Source organism: Nanorana parkeri, unplaced genomic scaffold (genome assembly GCF_000935625.1).
Source record: "Nanorana parkeri isolate BGI_ZX_2015 unplaced genomic scaffold, ASM93562v1 scaffold303, whole genome shotgun sequence".
Classification (NCBI taxonomy): Eukaryota; Metazoa; Chordata; class Amphibia; order Anura; family Dicroglossidae; genus Nanorana; species Nanorana parkeri.
In genome coordinates this window covers 177,560-205,012 of record NW_017306571.1, presented here as the reverse complement: position 1 = coordinate 205,012, position 27,453 = coordinate 177,560, and the positions used below count along the sequence as shown (strand labels likewise).

Genomic DNA, 27,453 nt, shown 5'->3' with positions numbered 1-27,453 from the left:
TATATATATATATATATATATATATAACAAATCATGCATTAAAACAGGGATGCACAAATCCCAGGAGCCCTGTATGCTCCTGAAACATGATAGCTGCCTCCTAACTTTTGAGTTTTTCTCTAGTCTAGTCTTGGAGCTGGAAAATATCAGTACTTATACTTGTACCAAGTACGGCTCTTGGTATCTGTGCATCCCTAAAAGCAGTGATTGGCATTTTGCAGTGAATGGTCTATGGCAGCCACTGCCATAGGCACATACATTTCTATGTGACCCATTCATAGCACAAGGCAGATGCCATGTCTCTGGTGCGAACAATTGCCGACATGCACATTTTTTTCCAGTGCACTGGGCGGCACTGCAGGTCACTACAGTGAACCATACTGTGCAGAGATCTAAATGGAGTGTAGACTTTTTACAAACCAAATCAAATTAACTGCACTGATTTAGAGCATCACACCAACCTCCACTGGACTTCATTCAGCACAGTAGCCTGCAAGCTAAGCACAGTAGCCTGCAAGCGGGCTAGTGTGAACAAGACTTTACATTTTCTAAGCTGTCTGGGCACTTGAATAACAAGCCAAAATTAATTCTATGTGTGGCTCTTTATAAATGTTCCTACCTGGATCATGCTTTCAAAAGTGAAGTGAAGAAGTGAAAAGGAAATGGCTTTATCCATTGCTACCACTTACAGCGAGACTGAGCAACATTGCTAGCTTTTATTTCTTTGGATGTGATGCCATCTGCTATCATACACAAATATTTATTCTCAAGGGGTAGATAAGCATAGTGTCAGGCTGCTTGCATCTGGGTACAACAGCATGCACACACTCTGTACCTGCTTGTAATTTGCACAGATGAGATGTAGCAGTGTGACCAGAGTTCATATGCTATACTAATGACATTGATTAAGTCAACAATGCATATTATTAGCATGTACTGAGTGTCTATATGCTGAGGCATACTGATTACTACATTGATCAACTGTCTGTCTAGTTCTTGATCATACCATGATGTGAAGGGTCTTGTAGAAAGAGGTCCAGAAGATGCTGTCACCAACCAATAAGTAAAAAAATAAAAGAACCCAGGCAAACTTTTTTTTTTCCGGAAGGGGAAGGTTGGAATATTTCAATGAAATGGGGGAGGTGTTTGGCACTCACATATACAAAGCACCTGAGAGAGGTATGACACATCCACACTTGTGTACACATGTATGTTGGCATCCTACAAATGTGCCAGCCCATGCATCTGTTAAAACTCAGCTAGTTGCAATCCATCAATGATCCATGGATACAGCTAGAAATGTGTTTTATATGAAAGAGATGGAGTTACAACCATAGATCAATAGGACAACATAGATCAATAAGACAGAATATAGGCATAGTGTAAATATGCGGTACAAATATACAGTACAGTTTTCCATCAACCCAAACCCATAATATTCACTACAGAGCATATTGTGCCATGTATATTTGATTCCAAATCTTGAACTTGGCATTAGAAGTAGAAACATACAATGTGTAAGAATTAAAACTAACACAACAGGCAAGGACATTCAAGTTTTAGTTTTAGTTCAGTTTTATGAGTTGTTACAGGTTTACACCCATCCAGAGAGTTTCATAATTGAGGAAGACATGTAAGAGCAAAAACACAAAATATTACACACACACACACACACACACACACACACACACATTATTTCCTTAGCTTAGTGAATATGGTGAAAAAATTAATTTTGAAAAGAATACCCAATTAAGAAATTGAAATACAAAAAAATAGTATGCTTGCTTGTTGATGATTGACTGATGGAAGTCAGCAGAGCTCCACCTCATCTGCTTAGTAATAGTGACACTAAGGGGTCTAGTCACAAAGCTACCGAAGGATCTAGCCGTAGCTTCGGCTGATCGTTTGGCTAGCTTTGGCCCCAGGACCCCTTCGCTTCAGTAGAACCAAAGGGCTTCTGTACGGGCTATTCACTATAGCCCTTACAGCTCCCGAAGTTGGCCGAGCAGCTCAGTATAGCCAAAGGCCTATGCTGCGGCTCGACTGAGCTGAGGTGGAAGCCGAGGCCATTGGCCGGCTGACATCCTGCTACTGACACTGCTAGCTCCGCCCAATCGGTTTCTACTTTTTTTCCTACTTCTTTTTTACAGTTTTTCTATTCTGCTCGGTACCACAGAGGTACCGAGCAGAATAGCCGAGCCGAATGCCGCTCTATTCATTCACTGCTGTTCGGCCTCTATGAGAATAGGCCGAACAGCAGCGAGTAGCCTGCCGGAGGTTCGGCTCAGCCGATCCAGATGTTGGATCAGTTGAGTCGAACTCCTTCCGCGCTTCGGACTGGCCGAGCATGCTGATCATTTTCGGCCTACCCGAACCCAGCCGTAGCCAGCCAATGACGGTATACGGATGAAATCAGCCTTAAAGCCTGCAGTGAAAAGCTGAACAGCGTTCGGGTCACTGCACTTCGGGTCAGTTATTCGCACGGCTGCCCTCGGCAGCTTTGTGAATAACCCCCTAAGTTAGTGTGATACCAAACCCAGACATTAAATCTTAAAAATACATTCAAGTACCCTAACTATTAACAAATATGTATCTTATTTGTGCATCACTCGGCTGTACATCCTCAAATCATCTCTGAATTGGTGCTGACACTGTCCTTCCTTCTGGAGGGTTGCTACTTTGGTCCCAATGGTCCCTGTGTGTGTTGTAAAGTAGCCACCCCTCCAAGCTTGCTCCCATGATGACTACAATCTCAATACAAATTACTAAACTAAATGTAAGATTGTAGTCCATCACGGGAAGGAGCCTTGAACGGTGACTACTTTACTACTTTACCCACACACAGGGACCATGGAGAACAAAAGTAGCCACCCTCGGGAATGAGGGACAGTGTCAGTAACAATTTAGAGATGAATTGAGGATCTACATCTGAGTGATACACAAATAAGATACAGTTTTGTTAATAGTTTAGGTACTCAAATGTATTTTTAAGGTTTAACTCCTGCGTCACTTTAAGGGAAAGGGAACCTTGAGCCTATTTGCCTTTTATTAAACTAAAACCCATTGTTCAGATTAGAAGCTACAAAACAAAATTGCAAATATCGAGCAGAACATACCTAAATGGTCACAAATGATACCATGTCTTTCCTCATTATGCATAAGTATTGTCCTCATTTCATCTCAGATTGGTACAAATACAGATCCTTTCATTTTTGATTTACGATTTCACATTTGTTTACTTGCAGGAAGTTATGATGGAGAAATTGTTGTCTGGAATAACAATACAGAAAACGCTTCAAGAAAACTTCATCCTGAACCTGATAGAGCTCTGAGGTCAAAATCAGGTAATTATTTAATAAATGGAAACAATGTTATAATACAAGATTGAAATAGTATTTACAAATGAGTTTGAACACCCCAGTGTGTGTTCAAGGAGTATGTTTATAAAACAATATACATGTAACATCATCCCCAAGGACAATAGATTTCTTGATTGAAAACGGCACTGGGAACAGCAGTAAGGTCGTCCTTGGAGAGACTGAAGGTGTTGGTTTCAAACTGGCAGCAAGCAGCTTTATTATATTCTCAGCATCAAATAAACATAGGTAGCACTTCTAGCATAAAAAAAACACAGGCAAGGTTTCCACGGGGATAAAACATAAAAAGAAACTCTAGCCTCTCTAGCATTAAATACACAGCTCAAGTACCTCTCCAACAGGAAAATTGGACCTTACGTCTAACTCCACAAACAAAAGCTTTTTCCACTTACATGGCTGCCAGCTACAACAGTGGCATAATGACCGATTAAAGGAAACCTATCCTAAGAGATATGCCATTGATAACTTCTTATTCTGCAAATGCTAGGTGTCATGATGAATTCTCTGGCTGCAATAGTTTAAGTCACTAACCCATAACCAGTATGCAGATAAACTGTTCTGACTTTTCTGATATGAAAACTTGTTAAGGGAAAGTGACCTAATGGCAGTATTGAGGTTGGTGGGTTATCACAACAACCATTAAAATAGCTAGGGATGCACCGATATATCGGCCACCGAAACATATCGAGCGAAAATGTCACTTTTGGCAAAATGTCGAAAGTGCCATTTTCTTGCCGATATAGCGATGCATCCATCCTATTCTCTCCTCCCTGCTGGGCGCTGCTCTATGTCCCAGCGGGGAGGAGAGAACTGTCACATCGCATATGCATCGGCTCGGCTGAGCCGCGCTAAAAGCCGAAGCTGGCCGAGCGGCCGGCCATTGGCCGGCCGACAGCCTGCTTCTGACAGCTGGGCGGAGCCAGCCCGTGATCTTACGGCTGGCTCTGGCCACTTTCAGAGAGATCAGCGTCCCTGGTTGCTAACCAGGGACACTGATCTCCAAACAGCTATTACTTTTTTCACTCTTTTTCTGTTCTGCTCGGTGCCTCTGAGGGACCGAGCAGAACAGCCGAGCCAAATGCCGCTCAGCGGCATTCGGCTATTCACTCACTGCTGTTCGGCATTTTTAAGAATAGCCCGAACAGCAGTGAGAAGCCTGCCGGATCCAACATCTGGATCGGCTGAATCGAACTCCTTCTGCACTTCGGGTCGGCAGAACATGCTTAGCCACGGGAAGCAAGCCGATCTACGGCTGATTTCAGCCGATGTACGGCTGAAATCAGCCGTACCAGCCTGAAGTGAATAGCTGAACAGTGTTCGGCTCACTTCACTTCTGATCGGTCATTCACTCGGCTGCCCTCGGCAGATTCGTGAATAGACCCCATAGTATGGTTATGGGAAGTGATCTACATCACCTGCTGTTCATTCATGATTGTGGTTATAGTCAACTAACTCTGTTCTCATGTTATGAATGCACAGGAACACTCATAGAGGATTACTGTTCATTTATAACAGGGGCTGCAGAAAAAGAGAGACCCCTAATATTTCTTGGCCGGCCATTTATTTTTTTTCATTTTGGTTTTGACATTTTCATTTCCGGGCACCTCTACAAATAGCATTTATAGAAGAAGGTCAGCTGCCTTTGTGTCTTCTGTTCTGATAAGGTGCAAGGTGAGGAATACACAGGTCAACATTTTACTTGTAAAGGTAGAAAAGGAATGAAATATGCATGCGCCAAGCAGAGTGACACGACACAAAAGTGTGCTGTCCAAGCACACTATCTATCATTAACTGGTGCATAGGCACAACCTGCGAGAAAAGTAAGCACCGGGGTCTGATTAATCTATCGTGTGGAATAAGAACTGTCTCTGCTGTCAAGATAGATCTGTAATAATGAAATATGCACTGCAAAAGTAAAGATCAAAGTTGATTGGTTGCTGTGGGGCAATACAGCCAGCCCATATTGCAGACACATTGACAAATATGGTTTTCTAGGTAATTTTGGGTAGTTAGTAAATCTCTGCAGCTTTTCTTTGGTACAGAAATATTTGGCCAGGCTCAAAACCCTAACTTTAATGCTTAGGATTGTGCTGTATGTGTGTCCCTATCCATTTTGAATGGCACCCTAATGCACTTATGGAGTAAGAGAGAAGCCTGCATTCTGTGTGTTTAAATAGGCTATCTTAATGCAATGCATGAAAATGCATGTATGAACGCACTCAAATGTGTAAATGGGTGCTTTCAGTGTTCTGTTTTGCCCTCCGTTCCCCATTTTGAAGTATCAAAGCATATTAGTTTAAGTGCCTCTGTTTCTGAAAGCATTTAAATAAGCAAGTGTGTAACGCAGTTTAGTTATACTTTGTGTAATTGCAGCTCACTACTCAAGTCTAAGGTGCCTTATGTTGTTCTCATTTCAGTCAGGCAGCTGAGCTACTCCCTGTCATGCAGTCTGCTTCCTGCTTCTTCAACTTAATTGAATAAAGAACCTGATCAAGTACATTATAATTAATATAACAGTACTTCAACCTTAATTATGATGATGCCATGAAAAAAAAACATTTGCATAGTTCTTCCATATGCAATGTATAGGTTTCTAGAATTAAGTTGATGTAATTAACATTCTCAAAGGCACAGATTAGAATGGATGAGATACTTGTATTTTGCCAAAGAATGAAAGATGTAACAATTTTATGACACTACAACTCATTAAGTTATTAAGAAAATAAAATACCTGCTTAAATAATTGACTTCTATCAAGTACATTTTATTGGGTTAACTATAATTTAATATGTTCACTGCCTCTGTTCTCTGAAATTACATCCAGCAGATTGTGTCTATGGAAATATATTTCCTTGCTGTTCCAAAGCATTGTGGGTAATTGCATGCATAAATACACAGCAGTGAATGATCACCTTGCAGCTTCACCTCATGCACATCTATTCCATTACCATTGATTTTAACAGCCCTGGGTTGAAATAACCATTCAGAGACTAACTGAGAATAAATTCTTATTACTAAGGAATTCTAAGGAAATTGCTTACGAGTCATAACATTCCATTAAACTGGATCTCCAGTTTCCATCTTAGATGGTCCATTTACGCCTGTGATAAATAAAGTGAACCTGTGATGGCATATATATGGGAGATGCCAATGCTGACTCATTCTTAAAGGTTCAGACTCTGGGGCTTTCATCCTGCTCCTGGTAGAGAAAAGTAATACTGAGCCTGCAATTTGCTTCAAAAAATAATTATTGTGTGTCACCAGGTAGAAATGAACTGGTAATTGGGTTCTTTGGACCCCTTACCAGTCTATTTTCCTATTCTGTATTGGAGCTCAGGCCCTTTCCTCCCACCATGACATCCTTTCAGAGAGCAGGGTTCTGTTCTATCCTCTCACCATTGAGTGAATAGGACAACAGACAAATTTTTGTTATATAATTATGGCACAGGGCATGACTATACGGGTGCCTTGAGTTTCTTTTGATGCAGTGCACCCATAAGGCCATGTACTCTGGTGCCAATATCATTCACCCTGGTGTCATTATTATGCAGGGCACCCAGAAAGCCACGCCCCCTGGTGTCATTATGATGCAGGACACCCATAAGGCCATGCACCCTGGTGTCATTATGATGCAAGACACCAATAAGGCCAGTGCATTGATTCAGTAACTAAAATAGTAGAGAAAAATGAAGTGCAGTTGTATGAGTAAAAACCATGGCTGGTAAGCCTGTTTGCAGAAAGATGGCTTAATGGAAAAAAAAGGGTTAAAGTGTATTATGACAAATGTCCCAGCTGTGGAAATTTAGACCTCTGGTCCCCCACTGACACCAAGACAAGTAAAGGAAAATCCTAAATTTTAGAGTTGTCATAAAAGCAAAATCTTAGGGGAAATCCTCTAATGGTGACACCAGTTACAGTGACAACTGTCTAAAATGGGAAATTCCCTTCTTTAGGGAAATTTACTCTCCCTTTCTGTTTTTATTTCAAGACAGGAAGTGAAGGGAAATCTCCTGGCACAGGCTGCAAAAAAAAATACCCTGATTCCCTACTCTATCCAAAACATACAAAAAACTGCTTTGGCTATACATTTAATCAAGGGTGTGCCTAGCCATTTTGCTGCCTGAGGCGGGTGGGCTGGGAGTGGAGGGTCTGCTGGTGGTGCACGTTCTGTTGCGGATAGTGCAGGCTAATAAGAGTTGGCATCCTGCCGAGCTCACTGATGTCACTGGTTACCAGGAGCTGGGCAGGACACTGGCCAGAGTGTCCTAGTTTGCCAAGAGCTGGGTGGGGAGATGTGTATGGCTCTGTATGGCAACAGCCTCAAGATGGTGACATAACACTTTAATACTGTATAAATACAATAAGCAGCATGTATTGCTAAGTCTATAAGCAGTAAGGGAGCGTCTTGCTTGATCTGGCAGTATATGGCATTGATAAACCTTGACAATATTCATTTATAAGGTGAAATCTAAAAATGGTTTTCATTTCAGACTCTCAGCTACGCAGCGCTGGTAAAAGAAGTCTATCCTCGTCATCCTCTGCAAGATATACACGCTCACTGAGCGGCTTCTGCAACACAGACTCTGACAGCAATAACACTGTAACAAGATTGTTTTTCCTCGGGGCCAGAAAACATATCTCAGCAACAGGTGAAAGCTTTCTGCAGATTATATTCTAACACATTCCTATTGCTGCACAGATTGGCTACAGCCAGTTTTTTTTCCTGCTGGCGGCCATATTATTTCCCTTAACAATTTCAGCCTGTTACTTCTTAAGGCATATAAGTGAGGCATGATGCATAAGAATGAGGGATGATGTCATTAATGACATAAAGTAGATGTAAACCTCTATGACATTTAGTTTGCTAAAACACGGCGTATTTTAAACTATTGCCATTTGATTATGAAATAATATACCTGTTTTCACCTTTTATTCCTAGCCTCTGGTACACCTTAGTGCTGCTGATCTCCTGCACCCACTTCTTGTCTATATGCATGCGCACCAACAATGGCTGCATGGCACGTCTCAAAGTAGTTATCCTAGTGGTGACACCATATTTCTGGAATGTGGGTTGACACTTGTAGTCTCTATCGGCAGCTCGTGCAAAAGGGAGACAATGCAGGAACACATTTGGGAGACAGGGACAGAAAGCTGCAGATTTAAAAACATTGAAAATGACTTTTGAAATGACATGTATGACCAAATGTGTTTTTGTTTTGAATTAAATAGGAAAGGATTAGAACCTCTTTGAGGTTTTTATTGCTGACTGGGATCATCTAGGTAGATTCACCATTTCTGTCCTGTGACTATTGCCAGAAAGAAAGAAAGTGGAGGGAGGTCCACAAGAATCTTCCAATGAGGATTTTCTCTCACTTCCTGTTGAGTCTTTAGGACGAGTGAAGGGAATCATGCTAGTGGAGCACTGGGCAGACAGAAAAAAATAAACTGATCAAGGTATTAACCCATCTCTACGCTATTCATAAATAATAAAAAAGTTTTAGCTATACATATATTTTTTGGAGGCCTAGTTGGATCTATGCATATGCGTAGAGGTGGGTTTTTTTGTAGCGTTAGGCTGGGCACACACCTTACAACCATCGCAAGAATTTTGTCTTGCGATGGTTGTAAGGTACTTAAAAAAAAACGTACGATCTGCCTATCTTGCATAGGCAGATCGTACTTGCGATGATCGCAAGCCATGCCCCCTGAGGGGCGGGCTTCCAATGACCGCAATGCCAAACGGGCAGTGTGCGCTTGCGCACACCGGCCTGTGCGGCTTTTATCGTACAGACATGCCACAAACCCGCCGAACACTGTACGATGCTCGGCGGGTTTTCGAACATGTCCGTAAGTTTAAAGTCGTGCGACCTTACAGTAGTAGAGGTCGCACGGCTTCCACACACCTTACAATAATTGTACGATGGCGGGATTTCCCGCGATTATCATAAGGTGTGTGGGGACCTTCAAGCAGGTGCATTCCTATTCGTCAATCTGTGTTCCCTTTGTGCATTGACGTGCATTAGTAATGCACTTTTACGCACGTGTCCAATGCATTTTCGAATTTAGAGTTTGGAGTAGATAGAGTTGACAGTCATTGACCAAGACTTGTTAGTACCTGTTGACAATGCATAATTATGCATTGCCAATGACTTTATAACGCAACATACAGAACAAAATCGACAACATACAGAACAAAATACGCTGCAGTGTAGGCATGGGAACAGACACTAATTTTTTTATTGGGAACATAGACACATGCATTTTAGCTCATTGTGACATGTGCATAAAAACACAACAGTACAAATTGACCCTACAGCATCTATGAGATTTTAGTGATTGGGTTGTCATATATTTTATCAATGTTTATTCTCTTATTTTCAGTTACATAAGTATAATAACCATTCCTTACCTTTAGTAAGAAAAATATATATACAGTACCTCCTCTACCTTGTACTGGCTAAAAAAAAGCATTCCAAATGGTAGAAGAGACCGTGACCCATAGCAACCCATCAGATTTATTTTTACTAAAATACCCCTTAAGAGTTAATCAGTAAAATAAGTTCTTACCCTCAAAGCCCCCACTACATAATCACTTCTTGAGGTCCAAAGGCTTTTAGTCATATCAACAAAGTAGCATGTTGGCACAGAACTTGCAACAGAAATCCACTGCAGAATGATCTAAAACCCAACTCCAGCCAAGACTTTTTTATGCTTTTTGTTAGAGTGATAAAGGTTAAGAACTGGGTTGGATGTACTATTAGGCACAATAGGACTGTGCCTATAGATGGTACCTTTTCTCTGTATAGTTGTCAGCCACCATTTTTTTTACCATACTCAATAATGAAATTGCAGTCATCTCTAATGGGTTTATTTTCACATGATCATAAGATTTTACAGAAGATTAGAATGAATGAAACAATTGCAATGACAAAACTAAAAAAATGATAGTTATTGTCATATAAGTGCAAACCGTTTTATGATAACAGCTAAATGATAACATACAGAAATATCATCGACAAAATACATAACGTTAATATCTGTTAATCACATTGGGAAGCTGGTAACAAGAAATACAGTGTAATATAAGAAATATCAATTTAGTGAAATAAATGACCTATATACTGTATACACAACTCGTATACCAAAGCAGCATGACAAATAGCATTTTGTGCTTAATTTAATTTGTGGAAATTCAAAAATCTGACCCATGTCTTCAATTAATTTGCTTTGATATTGTTCACTTTGAAGAGAACAGCGTTCATTAAGTCAGAGCTAATTTCAAGATTGCTTAATTTTATAGATTTGAAATAATGAGGAAAGAATTGTAGTAGCTACAGACACTGTGACTTTGGATAGCGAACACAGCGGTGTACAATGACCGCGCACACTGTGCATAATCTCATTTGTACAGACCTGGCTGAGCAGCCTTCTTTTCAGAAGTGTATAATTGGTAGGTTTACAAAAACACTGGAGACATACTGTCAAAACTCAAAAAAACATGCACTGATGGGGAATAAACAAAAGTAAAACAACCTAATAAATAGTCATTGAAATACATTATTAGAAGCCGCTTGGGTCAATTTTCGGAATAAATAAGGTTGATAGTGAATAAAGTTTACCCACTCATCACACCGTTTTATTCAGTAAATGACTTCAAGTGGTTTGTTTTCATATGCAGCTTTTAGTATTACCTTTTGTAAATGAAATAATCTAATTTAAAGCATATCTAACCCCAGATACTAATGTTCTCCCTGAAGCTTTTTCTGCCTATATATGAAACTAAAAGTCTCCATATATTTTGCTGTCAGTCATCTGCCTCTTTTGCGGATACATCTGGGTCTCAGCAGTCTGCTTCTTGTACAGAACTTCCTTGAAGTGACAAGTGTCAGTTTCTGTGCCAGGGAGAGGGATTAATTGGCTGACTCGGCCACAGTTTCTGTCTCTAGTGCAGCCTTTTTCAACCCTTTACTTCAGAGGAACCACTGAAATAATTTTCAGTTTTTTAGGGAACCCCAGCTAAAACCAATTAATTGGAAGTCAGTGGAAAAGATGCCCCTTAAGTGGAAACATTACATTTAGGGTCAGTGGAAAGAATCCTTCCTTTACAGACAGTTAAAAAGATCATTGGTGTCATGCATCTAGCATTGCCAAGTGGTGTTGAACCAGGAACTATGCATTCATTATCATATGGAAGGTCAATCATCCATTGCTCAAGGCACCCCTAGGGATTTCTGGGGGACCCCCAGGGTTCCACAAAACACATGATAATGACTGCTCTAGTGCATACATAACTCACCCCTTGCAATGATTGAACCCAGAACTAATGGGATTAGAGGTCCAATGGAACTTGGAATGAGACCACTCTGGTTTGCAAGTGAGTATATGGAATCTTTTGGATTTAATTATAAGCAACACACTGGTGGAGCTATGGAGAAAACATGAATATCTGGGTTTAAGTCAACTTTCAAAATCAGGATATTGTTTTCAACCAAGATGTAATTTTGATAAATCCCAACATATTTATGTAGCTTCCTGGCAAAGCATTAAGTCAGCAGCCCACTAATCAGTGCTGTTCAGATTTGACCCTAACATTCCACTAAACCAGACAGACTAAAAAAAGAGTTTATACCTACAAATAAAATGCGGAAAATATATATTTCATTGTGAGAGAGGGACAAGTGGCTACACAAGAATGTTAATTGGTCATTTAGGATATATCAGTAAACTATTATGTTACTTTATGTAACAAAAACTACCAATAATACACACAGTTACAGTATATATTTAAAAAGTAATACTACCTACCTCTCTGATATAGTTCTCAAACAATATACGCATATCTGTACTGTGCAGTTTTTTGAAAATTAATCTATAAGAGACATAAAGAACACCTGACATAAAGTGAAATCAGAACTTGTGAGGTGCATACTTGTTTGAGATCAGGAGACAGTAGTGACATGGAGGTCAAAAGAGAGAACCAGTAAGTGATGTGGGGGACCAAGGAGATTGATACCCCAGTGGCTTTCGGGGGACCATTCCTTACAGACGGATCAGCACTCACCAGCGTGGAGAGCAACAAATGTAAGTATGTACTCTGTTCCTTTACAGGTCTATCTTGCCTAAGTTTAAAAGTGACAGGGCCACTTTAAGGGAGAGGACCAGCACAATAGTCAGGCAACTAGATACAGCAGGCTACTTAAAAGGGAACCTGTGCTGAGGAACTATTGAGCTTTTCATCAGTGATCCCTCTTTGTGAAAATACTATTTCTTTGGCTGCCATACTGAAACAAAGGCTTAATTACTTTCTGAATAACTGATTTGGAAATATGTAGTTCAGGAGTTCTGACCCCATTTTGAACTTTCTGCTGGTTCAGGGTCAGTGGCTTTGAAAAAAGCCACTGACAGCCAGGCAACTGGTATACCACCCATTTTACAAGAACATAACGCACAAAACTCATGAAAAGTACTCTTCATTTTACATCATAAAGGACATACTCGGAAAATAAAATGAGTTACTTATTATAATGTGCCATTTGCTGGACAGCCTTGTTGTACAGAATTGTATTTTGTAGTAGGATTCTCACTCTGTTCTTACCTTGCCTCTGGCTCCGTGCTTCTCGTAAAATTGTTTTCTTCTTTTGTGTTGTCAAAACTTTTCGGCTTCAATGCCAACTTTTTCCTTTTTGTTTTCCTTTCACACAAAAGACTGATTCCTCAGCTTTCTCGCTTTAATTTATAGTCTTGCTGTATAAGTTATAGACATGTTTTTACCCTTTTAGCTATTTGTATCGGTATCGGTGCATCCCTAATATATATATATATATATATATACTGTACCTATTATAACTATGTTGTGTAACTATTAAAAATCATTAAAGTGGACCTGCACAATAACCTCTCTCGCTACTTTTATTGTGAAGTTATTCCTTCTCAAAGATCCCAGCAAAGACACATTTTTTTTGGCAGAATTGCATGTTTCTAACTCCATAGCTTTCAATGGGAGCACCTGAAAAATATGCATAACATGAGCTTTACATGCGATTTTGCACCTAACAACCATTTCCTCCTCCTAGTCACTAGCTTTCCATTGGCTAAAACAAAAATGCTCAAGCCTGAAAAGTGGAATAAAACGCCCCGCAAAAATCATAAAAATTGCCTTCAAATGTTCACACTCATGTTTGAATGGGTGCTGAGGGGTTGTTCTTACCACTATTCCTGCATTTTGTGTGCGTTAAAGAAGGTATGTACGCATGCTTTTGTAATGTGTTGCCTTTCTCAATGCGTTGCAATGCACATTTACCAGCACTTTTGGCAATGGAAAAGTGGAATAAAACACACAAACAAATCATAAACATTTGCCCTAAAATGTGCCCAATCATGTGTGAATGGGGGCGAAGGGGTTGTTCTGACCACAATCACGGTATTTTGTGTGTGCTAAAGAAGTTTTGTATGCATGCTTTTGTAATGTGTTGCATTTTTCTATGGGTTGCAATGCAAATTTACAAGCTCCTTTTGGCCCTCCTTTTTTTCCCCTTCACTTCATGCTGTGTTTATGCACATTGCGTTGCAATGAAAAGAACTGGAATCCAATGGATCCAGGGGTGGGCCAGGAACAGTAAGACTGGGGAGGAAAGCGCTAGATGATGCAGGACGTCCTCCAGCCAGGAAATGAAGCGGGCTCTTTCTGACTTGTTGCAGCTTTGAATGTTCACTGAGGGAAGCTCATGATGTGCAGTGAATTTAGAGTAAGCAATTCAATACAGAAGAGGATCTTGCACAACTGTTCAAGACTTAAGGCTGGAGATCAGCTTTAAGCCTAACTGCGGCAATTTGTTTTAGCCACCTTAAAGTCATATGATTTTTTATTGACTGTTTTTCATAATTTTTTTGTTAGATTATTATTATTATTATTATTATTATTATTATTATTCAGGATTTATATAGCGCCAACAGTTTGTGCAGCACTTTACAATATAAGGAAGACTTACAATCACAATACAATTCAAGAATTCAATTTTAGTTAGGAAGGAGAAGAGTTGCAAAGCTTTTTTTTCTGTCTGTGACCTTGAGAAACAGGTTTTCTTTAACTTTCTATAGCACTCATTTAATAAATGGGGGTAGGTTGTCATCAGACAGCCATTAAAACCTTGTCTGAATTGTAAACCTTCTATACTGCAAATGTACTTTTGTTTTTTTCTCTGTGTTGTAGAGATTTCCTCCCACTTCCTTTCCTGGCAAGAAATAATAGTGAAACGACCCAAATAGGGACACAGAAGACAAAAAAAAGCCTGACAGAAGCTATAACCTTCTTCTGCCCTTATAAAATCACAAAACAGTATGGTTGTGACCTACAGTAGGTTTTACAATGAAACTTTATTTGGTAGTAATAGTAGTAGTAGTGTAGTTTGAGTAACATATTAAAAAAATTAAGTTCAGTATTAAAAGACAAGCTTACTACTAAAATTAGGTTCTTTTTATTGTATGGGCCAAGATGGTATGGATATACATTTTTAAGACATGCAACCAGCTATAGTTTCCTGTGCTTTAATCTCAGTGTCACCTCTTTTGTTTCAGGTGGTGCGAACTTGGTGTCTTGCGGAGGATCCGGCTATGTTAGATTCTGGAACATATTTAGAAACCAGTTAATGGCAGAGTTTGTAGCCCATGAGGGAGCTAGTTTCATAGTTATGGCCATGGACAAAACAAACGCATATATTATTACAGGCGATCTTGATGGGTGGATAAAAGTTTGGAACATCAAGGTAATGTAAAAAGTTCTGCAAACAATGGACACTGACATTTTTATTTAAAGTAAATATGTCATATAGTTAAAAAAGAACACCATTAAAAATATTTATTTAAAATCTGCTGGGTAACAAATAGTTAAGTGTAATGAGGTGTATGCCACCTCCTGGATCGCTGGTTGTCCTTTATAATTTACACTATTATTCATGTTGGGAAGTGTAGCTTTCGCTATTTTTCTGGCTCTGACGGGAGACTTGTGGCTCTCCTACACACAAGACACACTGTAATTTCTCCACCCCTCCTCCCCTCTTGTCCATTCACAGAACACTTTGGTTTCTATGAACCCATTCACAAAATACAAAATGTTCAGTGAAAGGACAGGGAAGAGGAGGGGTGGGCAGTGCAGCTTTTGTGTAAGAGAGCCGCAGCTTTCTTGTCAGAGCACCAGAAGTACAGTATATACATCGGTGTATAGCAAAAGCTATACATCCTGGTATCATTAAAAGAGTAAAATGTAAACAACAAGAAGCAATCACAGGAGCTGCATATGAGTTGTTCTTTAAGCATATGACGGCAACCTAACATAAAGGCACTGCAAGGATGCACATAATGGGATTTTTATACTTACCATAAAATTGATTTCTTAGAATTCCTTGAGGGATACAGCAATTAAGAGACTGTCAGGTCAAACTGCTGCCTACAGGGGGATTTGGACACTAGAAAAAAAAAATGTGGCCAGTTGGTATCAATCCTCCTACTCCCAGCATGTTTACAGTTTTGTATAAAAGTAGTGCCAAGAGCATTATCATAAAAACAGAGGAGTGGGACCTGTGTCTCTCAGTGAACTCCAAGAAATGGATTTCATGGTAAGAACAAAATCTCTCATCAAAAAGCTCTGATCCTTTGAGGGACATAGGAATTTAATGACTATTAGGATGTCCAAATGCAGTCAATCAGAGGGGTGTGCAACCGCAACAAAACAAGGAAAGGCCCACAAAAACAACAGAATTGGGGGCTGCCTGCAGCTCAAAAGGCCAACCTTATGCCCAAAGCTAGCATCCCTTGAGGCCTGAACATCCACCTGGTGAAACCTTGAGAACATGTGAACAGAAGACCAGATGTCAGCCTTTAAAATGTGAAAAAATGATGATCTGTCTGAGCCACGAGAAATGGTGGAATGAGAATCATATTCCCCTTCTTTGGGACCATCCGGAATGACAAAAAGATAGTCAGTCTTTTTATCAGAAGCAGTGACTGCAAGGTAGACACAAAATACTGTACATACAGGCCTACCAGAAATGGTTCTTACAGGATAAGGACACCAGCTTAGACACTTGCAGAGGTGATGGAAACCAGAAACACAACCTTATGAGTAAGAGTGGCAAGGGGGATATCCCTAATTGGTTCAAACAGTGGTCTCTGGAGTGTCGAGAGAACTAATTTCACATCCTATGGAGTCATGGGGGAGCGCATAGGGGGGAGCCACATGGGTGAAACCCTGTACAATGGTCTTAATCAAATATATCCAGTGCCACCAGAGCATCCACGGCTTCCATGAGAGGATCCCTGTACCTGGTAACAAACCTGTCCAGTTTGTTGTTAAATCTGGAGGTTGGGAGGTCCACATCAGACATCTCCTACCTGTGAAACAAGGTCTTGTACACCTTCAGGTGTAGGAACCATTCCCCTGGGTCCAGGTGTTGGTGACTGAGGTAGTCTACCTGCAGTTATTTGTGTCTGGGATGTAAACTGCTGGACAAGGACAAAGCTGGAATGTGAAGTTTTCTCCAGGACTGGATGCTCTCTACCTCTCTTACCGTGGTTTTAAGACTTCTGGTTCCTCCAGATGATTGAGCTATGCCATCACCATGGCATTGTCTAACTGATTCCTGATGGGATGACTTTCCAGTTAGGAGAGACTCCTCCAACTTCCAAGTCCCATGCACCAACAGGGTGCCCTGGACTCCTCAGCTCAACAGGCTGGAATTAATCGTGAGAATCATTCATGAGATTGGAAGGACTTTCCAGACTTCAGAGCAGGATCCTTGGGCCCCCAGGCTAGACACAATCTGGTCTTTGGTGCCAGATGAATCAGTATTGGAAGTTCAGGTTTGTGGGTGGGCTGGGCCTTGGAGCCAGCAGTCTCTGACGTCCTGTGTCCCCCAGTGATTTTTCAGGTCTATGTTGAAGCTGAGTGTCACAATGTCTGGCAATCTATGCCAGATGTGACTACCGCCCGGGCACTCCCGCTCAAATGGCGTTTAGTGAATGAGGCTTCGCGTTATCGGATCAAGGGTGGGTAAGAAGATGGCAGACCAAGGGTCCCATACGGTTTGGAATTTCCTGTTCGTGTCTAGTAGTATGCTGGAGAGGTGCTCATTGATGAAGAACCCTTGCATGCGAGGTTTGAATTCCAAATATGAAATTGCCTATTTTCGCCAAGAGTGAGCTATGGTTTGCTTAGCCGCTAGAAATATGAAGTTCGCCAACTGCCATTGGGGCCGTGAGAGTTGTGGAGTTTTGAAGTGAAGTAGGGCTTGCCAGGGGTCTTTTGAGATAGGGGTGTGAAAGATGGAGGAGAGGAGTTTATATATCTTAGACCAAAATCTAGCTACAAACGGGCACGTCCACCATGTGTGCATAACATCGCCTAGGGCATGACATCCTCTAAAGCAATTGTTAGAGTGCTATGCCAGATTTTCATGTTGCTCCCTGGTGCTTGGCTGTCAGCTTATAGTTTTCCACAGGGCTGCAGCCAATCTGCACATCTCCTCCCCTATTTAGCACTCTCTCACTTGTTGCTTTATGTTCCAGCAACAAGTCGTATTTCTTGTGTCAGACCCCTTGTGGTTCCCGTTATCTCCTGTGCTTGTATACCTTTTTGGATCCCTGCTTTGTGCTGATTCTCCTGTGACTGCGATCTCCCTGTTGGCTATTTCCCCTTTGCTTGCGATCTCTCTGTTGGCTATTTCCCCTTTGCTTGGTTCTTGTGTTCCCATTTGTTCTAGTTCCTGTGTGCTGGACTTCCACCTTGTTTGCATGATTCCTCCCTCCATCTCTGTGCTCTCTTCTGTGTGCCTGTACTTAGCACATGCCTCTAGTGCTATCCTTGTGCACAGCATCTGGTGCATCCGTGGCTGTGCTACGCATGTCTCCCATTGCACAGTTTTCAGTGTATTTCTGTTTGTATCTTCCTGTACATTCCCCTGTGCATATCACCTAGAGTGCCTGTAGTTCTGTGTTCTGTAAATTTTTCCTGCATGTACAGCCCTGTACTCGCACCATCCCTTGTGTGCATATTCCCTGCTATACATGTTCACAGTGTGAGCTGTTATTCCTTGTGTGAGATCCTGCTTGTTCTACTAGTGGATGGTATCGTGTCCTTCAGAGAGCCCTTGCACCTGTCCTTCCTGTGTTTCTCTTGTCCCTTCTGTTACCTGCTCCCTGTGTCACGTAGGTTCCCTTCGTCTTACCTCCAGTGCCTCTTTTTGTACCTTGTATCCTGTTTGCTCCCTGTGTCTTGTCTTTTGTGCTGTGGTCCCTGAGTACCCACTGGCACTGTGCTTGCACAGGTGTGTCAGAGAGCTGCAACCTGGGAGCTGACCCGCAGCTCAACATCCACACCATCAGTGGCTCTGGTGAAGACCAGGCGGCTCCTTAGATCCTGAGACTCTGACACACATACGTTTGTTGTGCGGTCACACTGTCCCTGCATCTTCAGAGACCTGTACCCCTGCATATTCCTAATTCAGTCACAATATACTGCTCCACAAATCCCAGAGTTTACTATTCCTGGTGCTCCAATTCTCAAATTGTGACACTGAGTTTTAATTATTTGGCAGTTTGTGTGTGGGTGTGTCTGTCAATTGGTCGGCCTTGTGAGTACATTCCACTAAGGTAACTGGAGGGAAAGCAAAGTCCCAGCTTAAACCAATTTGCATGCTGAGTGTTCTAGGGTTCTGGGACACTCAGGACACTCAAAAAAATTTAGAAAAAAATTATATGTGCATGGGCAGTCTGGGGTTTGCAGAATGCCATTCATTGCTCACTTCTTAAAATGCTAGTTGTCTTAAACAGAATTTAATATATGGAGAGCCTATAGTGAGAGAAATATGCAGGCTGCCATTCCTTTTTAAAGTGCTGGTTGCCTTAGCTATATCGCTGCCACCGATGTCAGGCGTAGGCTGGTGGCAGCACAGGCTTTAAACACACTCACTGTTGCTATGAGCACACATTTATCACGAAGACAGACACACAAAGATTCTAGGACATTAACTACAAATATTGAGTTCTGGAACATAAGCCAGTGGGGGTATGCTGCACATACAGCAATAAAGTCCTAACAGAAGCACAGATCCTTTCCAACTCTATCGAAAACTAAAATAAAAAAAACATGTATGAAGTGTGACTATTAGCAGCAGTATATACATCAGTATTTTGTATTTGAAATTATTTTTCGGAGAATGTAACAAACCAGGTATACGTAACTGGCTCTAATATGTTCTGCTGCGATACTTTTTTCTATTGCTAAAAAGAATATAAACCATAATACATCAAAGATCATTTCAAATGCTGCCCATGGACACTGGCATCTTTGATCAATTGTGGAGTGACAACAAAATGGTAGAAGGGGCATGCCTTTTTTTCAGAGCATGTTTTCTCAATCTTGTAGCTGTTGTACTCATTTTTGTGATCTATTCTGTAATGTTGTTTTGGCCTGAAAGACTATAAAACACTGGTTACATTGACTGATGTTCTGTAATGTTGGCTGACCTTGAAAGAGACATTCTAAAAATGAGCATGCACATTACTTCTTTATTGTTGTGGACAAGCCCTGAACGAAGGAACAGGATAATGGCTGCTAAGGTCTCTTCCCAAAAGAAGCTAAATTGTGTAAGTGATGAGCGCACTATAAGGCATACACAAGAGAGTGGGATTTAAGTAGAACAAATGATAGTTGATGATATGGTAAAGTCTCTGTTAAGGTGTGCAGTCCTTCTTGCACACAGAAGTCTGTTCTCTTTTCTAAGGTATCTTCCCACCAACCTACAAATGTAAGACCTTACATTATTTGGTAGTCATATCCATTTAGTATTCCTTTTTTTTTTTTTTTAAAGTTATAGACTTCCTGCAACTTTAACCCGGATTATGTCATATTTAAAATGTATTCCATTTTTTAGACATAAACTTTTCACATGATATTTTTAGAAATATAGGATTGATTGTGTCTTTATCTTTAGTTTAATCGTAATTGCATTAAATATAGACATTATTATTTATATTCCCCTTAGCAATTCAGTCAAGTACTTTCTGTTTCTAAGTTCTGTTCTGTTGCTTACTGCTAAAATAAGAATTGCTTTTTTGAATTACTATATCCACTCTGACCTGAAGATATGTCATTGTTTTATATTTTAATCACTGTATGCCATCTAATTCCAAATGTTGCAGGACTACTGCATTGACTACAGCGAACACAAGAGTGATGAACTTCCTACCTTGGTTTCATCATTTCAGCCTCACAATGATTGTGTTACACACATAGAAACTTGTACAAACAGCCAATGTCTACTGATCATCTCTTCATCAGCAGACTGCAGTATATGTGTCAGTGATGAGTATGGAAATCCACTTGGAGTGTTTGGACAGGTAAACAATTCGTCTTTGAAGATCAGCATTTCTCAACCTTTTTTCAGTTGTAGCACCTTTTAAAAGTATGCAAAATCTTGAGGTATCCCAGTCTAAAATGTAAAAAAAGTAAATGTAAAAAATTACATGTAGTCCCCCTCAAAAATCAATACCAACCCCTTATGTTACACAGGGGTCAGGAAAAAAAACACATTGTGGGGTTTCCCCCTTTCACATTGGAGTCCACCTTGTTTCACATCAGAAGCACCTTGTATACATCAGAAGCCCTCATTCACATTCGGAGCCCCCATTAAATCAGAGTCCCCCACCTTTAGTGAAATTTTGAAGGTACCCTCTGACAAAGCCAGAAGGCACCCAATTATGCCATGGCTCCCTGGTTGAGAAAGTCTGGTTTAGATCCCCTGTCAAGTGTTTATCGCTCTCTATAGATTAACTATTATTTCATGAGAGTCAGATCAGTGTAAAAACAAAAACAACTTTGCAACTTAAAAGGTGAAACTAATATATGAGATAGACTCAATACATGCAAAGCAAGATAATTCAAGCCGTGATTTGTCATAATTGTGATGATTATGGCTTACAGCTCATGAAAACCCCAAGAACCACAAATCCACAACCTCAAAAAAGTAGATTATTACATGCAATCAATAAAACAAGGATTGTACATAGAACAATATCGGACCTCTGAAAAGTACAAGCATGCATATGTACTCAGTTCTTGGTTTGGGCCCCTTTTGCAGCACTTACTGCAATTACTTTTGCACGATATTCTAATTATTCGAGTTTCACCTGTACTTGCAATGGAAAAAAAAACCATTCACCTCATTCACCAAACTAAGGGAAAAGTTTGTAAATCAACCCCAACATCTCCCTTGTTTGCAAATGAAAGCTTCTTAACCTCCCTGGTGGTATTCCCGAGTGTGGCTCGGGGTTAATTTTCAGTACCAAGAGCGGTAACCCCGAGCCACACTCGGGATTGCGCAAAAGTGTCACTTACCTTGTCCCTGCGAGCCCGCGGTGTCCTCTGCTGTGTTCGCCCAGCCGATGCCGGCATTCAGCTTTTAGTTTCGTTTCGGGCGTCACGGCGGAGGGCGGAGCCGGCAGGAAATTCAAAAGTGAAAACATGACATTTACACAGAATACACACAATACAATGTAATCTGCTATAATTACATATATTTATCAAACTATTTCACTTCAATTTTGTCCCTAGAGCTTTGTCCAGTGCCCGGCCTGCACTTTTACTCTATTGACTGTGGTACGGATCAGGCAGCGCCCCCAGAATTCCCATTTACTGGACCATTATTTTTATTATTATATTATAATTTTTTATAAATATTTATTATATTATAATTTTTTCTAATTATTTATTATATTGTAATTTATGATTTCGTGTTTCAAACTTTATCATACCCGGGATGTCTGCTGGACTCTTGTTTGGACAGATTTAGGTGAGTTATTCCTAAGATTTACTAAGAATTACAGGCCTACAATATAAAACAACAAATTGCCATGAAAAACAATGTACAGCTTTGGCATGCTAAAATCCTCCATAATCATACCGCCAGGGAGGTTAATGCTGGGCTGCTGCACCTAAAAAGAACAAATGTTAAAGGACAAAGTTGTTATACCTTGCAGGTGTTCTGATAAGTGTAGTGTAGTGTAGTAGCATTTGCCATAGTCATTTCCAGCTCTGATTAGTTTAGTGTTGTCTGGTAAGCCCACAGCTGGGCTTGAAGTTGGTATTTGTACAACTTCTCCCCTCTGTTGTTCAAATACATTTCCTGTTTCTTCTGCACTAATATCCATCTGCTTATGAAGTCAAGTGTTGTATGAACACTCTCCATCTCAGGAAGCTCCTTTGCTTCTTTACCCTAGTGTACGTTTGCTTTTCTATGTTTCACTGTGAGCTGGTCTACTACCCCTTCTATTACATTGGGAAACAAAAGCTTTTGAGTTGTGAGATGGAGGCTTCTTGTTACTTTTGACATAAGTCTCTGTACTGGACTGCTTTTGGTACTTTGTATTGGTGTATTGCTCCAATCCAGAGATCTTTGCCATCTCTCTTGGCTTTCTATATAAGTGTCTTCAGCTTTGTCATTGGCATGACTATAATATGGAGAATATGCAATGTGTTCAAATTCTCACTTTTTGAAAAACCTGTAAAACTCTGAGCTGACATTGTGGCCCATCATCTGCGATGATAGATCGGGTATTCCATGGCAACTAACATTTATCTTTCCGCATTCTACACAGGGCATCTATCTCCCAGAAGACTGAATAATAATAAGCTATTATTAAGTAGTCTTGTCCTGGTACAGAGAATAAGTCCATGCCCAGCTTACTCCTGGGTAAAGTTGATAATCTGTGTATCATAAGGGGTTGCTGTGTCTGCTTGGATAGATATTCATTGCAGGTGTTACAATCCTTTATTGCTGCAATTATGTCTGGACCTATTCGTGGCCATAATAGCACATCCTATGTCTTGCAAATGCATGCATCTATGCCTAGGTGACCTGAATGGATTTGTGCTATAATTTTTGGGCACATACTTTTGGGTATAATTAATAATTTTAGGTATAATTACCCATTGTCCTTTATATAGAATTTCATTCTGTATACTGATTTTATCTCTAAACCCCAGTAGTCTTTAATACAAATTAGTATTATATAGTTACATATTTAGTCAGGTTGAAAAAAGACACAAATCCATCGAGTTCAACCTATAGAGAATTTTTAAAAAAAACCCTAAACAGAACGCTATGCCTACAATTACCCACTGTTGATCCAGAGGAAGGCAAAAAACCCTATAAAGCATGTTTCAATTTGCTTCAACAGGGGAAAAAAATTCCTTCCTGATCCCATAAGGCAATCTGATATTCCCTGGATCACCAATCTCTTGTGCTTAATATACCTATAAGAATTCAATATCCAGTAATATTCTGTGCATTTAGAAATACATCCAGATTTTTTTAAAACAATTAACTGAGCTAGCTAGAACTATCTCCTGGGGGAGTCTATTCCACATTTTCACAGCTCTAACTGTGAAGAATCCTTTCCATATGCAAAGGTTCAACCTCTTTTCCTCCAGATGCAAAGAGTGCCCTCTTGTCCTTTGCAGTGACTTTAAAGTGAATAATTTGGCACCAAGCTCACTATATGGACAGTTTATGTATTTATACATGGTGATCATGCCCCCCCCTTGATCGCCTCTTCTCCAGAGAGAACAAATTCAGGTCAGTTAATCTTTCCTCATAGCTGAGCTTCTCCATGCCTCTTATGAGTTCAGTCGCCCTTTGCTGCACTTTCTCCAGTTCCACAACATCCTTTTTGTGAACTGGTGCCCAAAACTGAACTGCATATACCAGATGAGGTCTTACTAATGCTTTGTACAGGGGCAGGGTGATGTCTCTATCTATGGAGTCTATACCCCTTTTAATACAAGAACGTATTTTGCTTGCTTTAGAGAGTATTTTGCTTTTCCTTTCGGTCCAGCCATGCAGATGACTGCAGAGTTTTTTTTGTTAAATACTTTCCAGTGGCTTGAAATTATCAGACTCAATGTTGATGAGCTGTTTTTCCATGTATATACTTATCAAATTTCCTTTTAAATGTATGTATATCTCTGTTCTATTGGTGACCGTGTGCAAGATGCAAAGGCAACTGGCTAATTGTTTTCTATCACTGGCATCATATTGAACTTTTACTTCTTCATTGACATCATAGTACCTGAGGACTGGATGCACAGTCACCAATTTTGTTTTTTGTTTAGGAGACTCATACACTGTCTTGTTTTGGCATCTCCATCTCTTACATTTTCTGGATCTAGGTGCAGACCTTCAGCTGTCAGTAGATGCCCCATGTAGATAATAATCTTAGTCCTAACTTTTGTGTATTTAACTTTAGTTTCAGTCTTCTTGCTCTTTCTAAGAGCCTTATCGAGTTCTCGTCATGATCTGCTAAAGCTTCTTCTGTAGAGTCCACAAAATTATGCACAAAAATGTCATCTGCAATGACCACTTCTTCTGGCAGGCCCTTTACTGCTTCTATCCTGGTATTTTTCAGGAGCAGTGGCCAGGCCCAAAGGCAGATACAGCCACCAGTATCCACCCAAAGGCATCCAGACTGTGGTGAGGTAGCTGCTTGTATCTGACTTGATTTACCAGAATAAATCTTTAACACCTAAGACTCAGGACACTTTTGCTTTTGCTAGACTTGGCAGCACTTCCTCTACAGTAGTCACTGAATAATATGAACGCTTTTATGCTTTATCCAAATCCTTTGCTTCACTACAAGCTCATACCTTGCCTGGCTTCTTAACTTCAACAATCATGCTTATCCATGGTGCTGGCACTGTTACTTTTTTGAGTACTCTTGTCAGTTAATTTCCTTTAGCTCAGCTTTAAGAGGAGCTTCCATTTTATGTTGCTGATGCTGCACTGGTGTCACAGTTGTATCCATCTCTAAATGGTATTCTCTTGGTAGACATCCCGGGCCATGGAACAAATCTTTATAGTCAGTTGTAATCTGCTCTATATGATAAAGGTGAACTTTTAACAGTTTCAATATCAGCATTCTCTGTTGTTAACATATTGCCCTCTCTATCCAGTGTCCCATTTTCTCACAAGTATTTGCTGAAACAAGTGGATAGTGGTCACCTGTGACAAAGCACATAAAATTGTCTCATAGGTCTCCTTGTAGCATTTTAGTTTACCATTAACCTTCTGTAGTGTAGGATTTCTTTCATTAGTAATTTTGACATAAGATTACAGGTAGCCCCACAATGTAGCTGCCTGATTGTCAGCCAGTGCTGAGCCCTAGTGGTACAAAACGATGTGATCTATAATGTCCAGTCTCCATCTCTGCCTTACTGCTGTTTATTGTTTGTATTTATAACTGTGAATTTTTTATGTTTAACTCGGGCACTCTCAGCATTCTTTTTAATGCGTTAATAACCGTTGATCCAAGCAATATTCTCTCTTCAAGTTCATCATGCAATGCTCAAAATTTACATGTTGCAGCTAACTGCCTCAGCTTTATGACATGTTGGTCTATACTCTATGACTGACCTTGATCTTTAGTATTGAAAATGCATCTGTCATATATGATGTTTCAGGCAGACATAAAATGGCTCTGTAATGCATTCAGAGTTTTTTGCACATCTTGCTTATCATCTTCAGACAGTGTTAGGTGCTGATAAATTTGCAGACAGCCTCTCTCCATCACTGAGCATAAGGCATCCATCCTTACCTTAGGGCCTTTTCTGTCCAGTTCAGTAGCCACCTCATAATCCTCCCATTGTCATCTGAAGAAGGCCCATTTTGCTGCCAGGTCTCCTGTACACTCCATAGCAACTGGATAATACAAATATACAGCACTGTCAATTAACTGAACCCTATACAAGTGATGAGAGAGCATGGAGCCGTTTCCTGGCCAATCAGGAAACCAGGCAGCGTGTAATGATGCGCTGCCCGGCTTCCTGATACAGGAAGTACTCGTGCTAGGTATCGGAGCATTTGGGCGAGTACAAGTACTCACCCAAATACTCGGTATCGGCACCGATACTAGTATCGGTGCATTCCTAGCTGCAACCAACTAATCGATTAATTGATAATCGATAATGAAAATAGTTGTCAACTAATCTCATTATCGATTAGTTGGCTGGATCCCCTAGTTCTCTCCTCCATGCTGGGATCCAGTGTTTTATCGGCTCTGTGTCCCCTCTGATCCCCGCTGCTCCCAGCAGGAATTGGAAAGGGCACAGACACCATGTAGCCGGTGCCTAGCAGTGAGTAGAGCTCCCAAACCTACCCCGTCTCCTTCAAGCCCCTTCTCTGCTGATTGACAGCATGTAGTGGGCAGGTGCAGTAGCCAGCCTGCAATTAGTTATTGCAATTTGAAATAGCCAATAGCATGCTGGCACTTGCACGGCCTGCTGTTTACATTTGGCTACCTGCTGCTGAATCCTGCTGGCATCTGTCATTCCCCGTCTGAAGCTATTCAAGCGCATTATGTGCTTGAATAGCTTCTTTGAAGTGATACTTGGGCTTTAACAGACCCCCTAATATCACCTTAAAGAGTCCCTGTCACCTCCAGTCTGCTATCGCATAGAGGGCTATTCATGGCTAATTCTAAGCTGACTGGGCTTTTATATATAAATAAATATATATACTGTATATGTGTGTGTATACCGTATTTTGCGGTCCATATGGGGCACTCGACAGACTGTAGCTTCTGACACAGCTTCTATGACAGAAGCTGTGACAGAAGCTGCAGTTAGTGACCGCTGAGACAGGTGGCGCTGTGATTACAGCGCCACGGTCTCAGTGATCACACAGAGCAGACAAAGAAAGTCCGTTCTTCGTCTGCTCTATGGTGATCTCGATCGTCGCTGCTCAGTTTTAATACGAGTGATCTCATTAGATCACTCGTATTGAACGAGCAGTGGCTCCTACTGCTGAACTTGATCGCCGCTGCCGCTGCTCGGCTTTAACCCTTTCGCTGCCAAGGACGTATGGCATACGGACCTACAAAAGTGCTTCCAGCTGGCCAGGTCAGTATGCCATACGGACCTGGCATTTACAGTTCTACTATAAGCTGATGGTCGCTTTAGCGACCATCAGCTTATAGTATAACTGTTCAGCAGACTGTCCCCTTTAAATTAATAGCTGTCATCAGCGGCTCA

At 40.7% G+C, this 27,453-nt stretch overlaps 1 protein-coding gene across 1 annotated transcript in view; it reads left to right on the top strand.

The window, feature by feature from the left end:
* Nucleotides 1-27,453, top strand: part of WDR49 (WD repeat domain 49) — a 116,338-nt gene that overhangs the window by 57,825 nt on the left and 31,060 nt on the right. The window contains exons 12-15 of the mRNA XM_018557787.1: nt 3,246-3,344; nt 7,868-8,026; nt 14,952-15,139; nt 20,571-20,768. Of these exons, the coding sequence (XP_018413289.1) occupies nt 3,246-3,344; nt 7,868-8,026; nt 14,952-15,139; nt 20,571-20,768 (644 nt within the window). The remainder of the gene's footprint in view (nt 1-3,245; nt 3,345-7,867; nt 8,027-14,951; nt 15,140-20,570; nt 20,769-27,453) is intronic.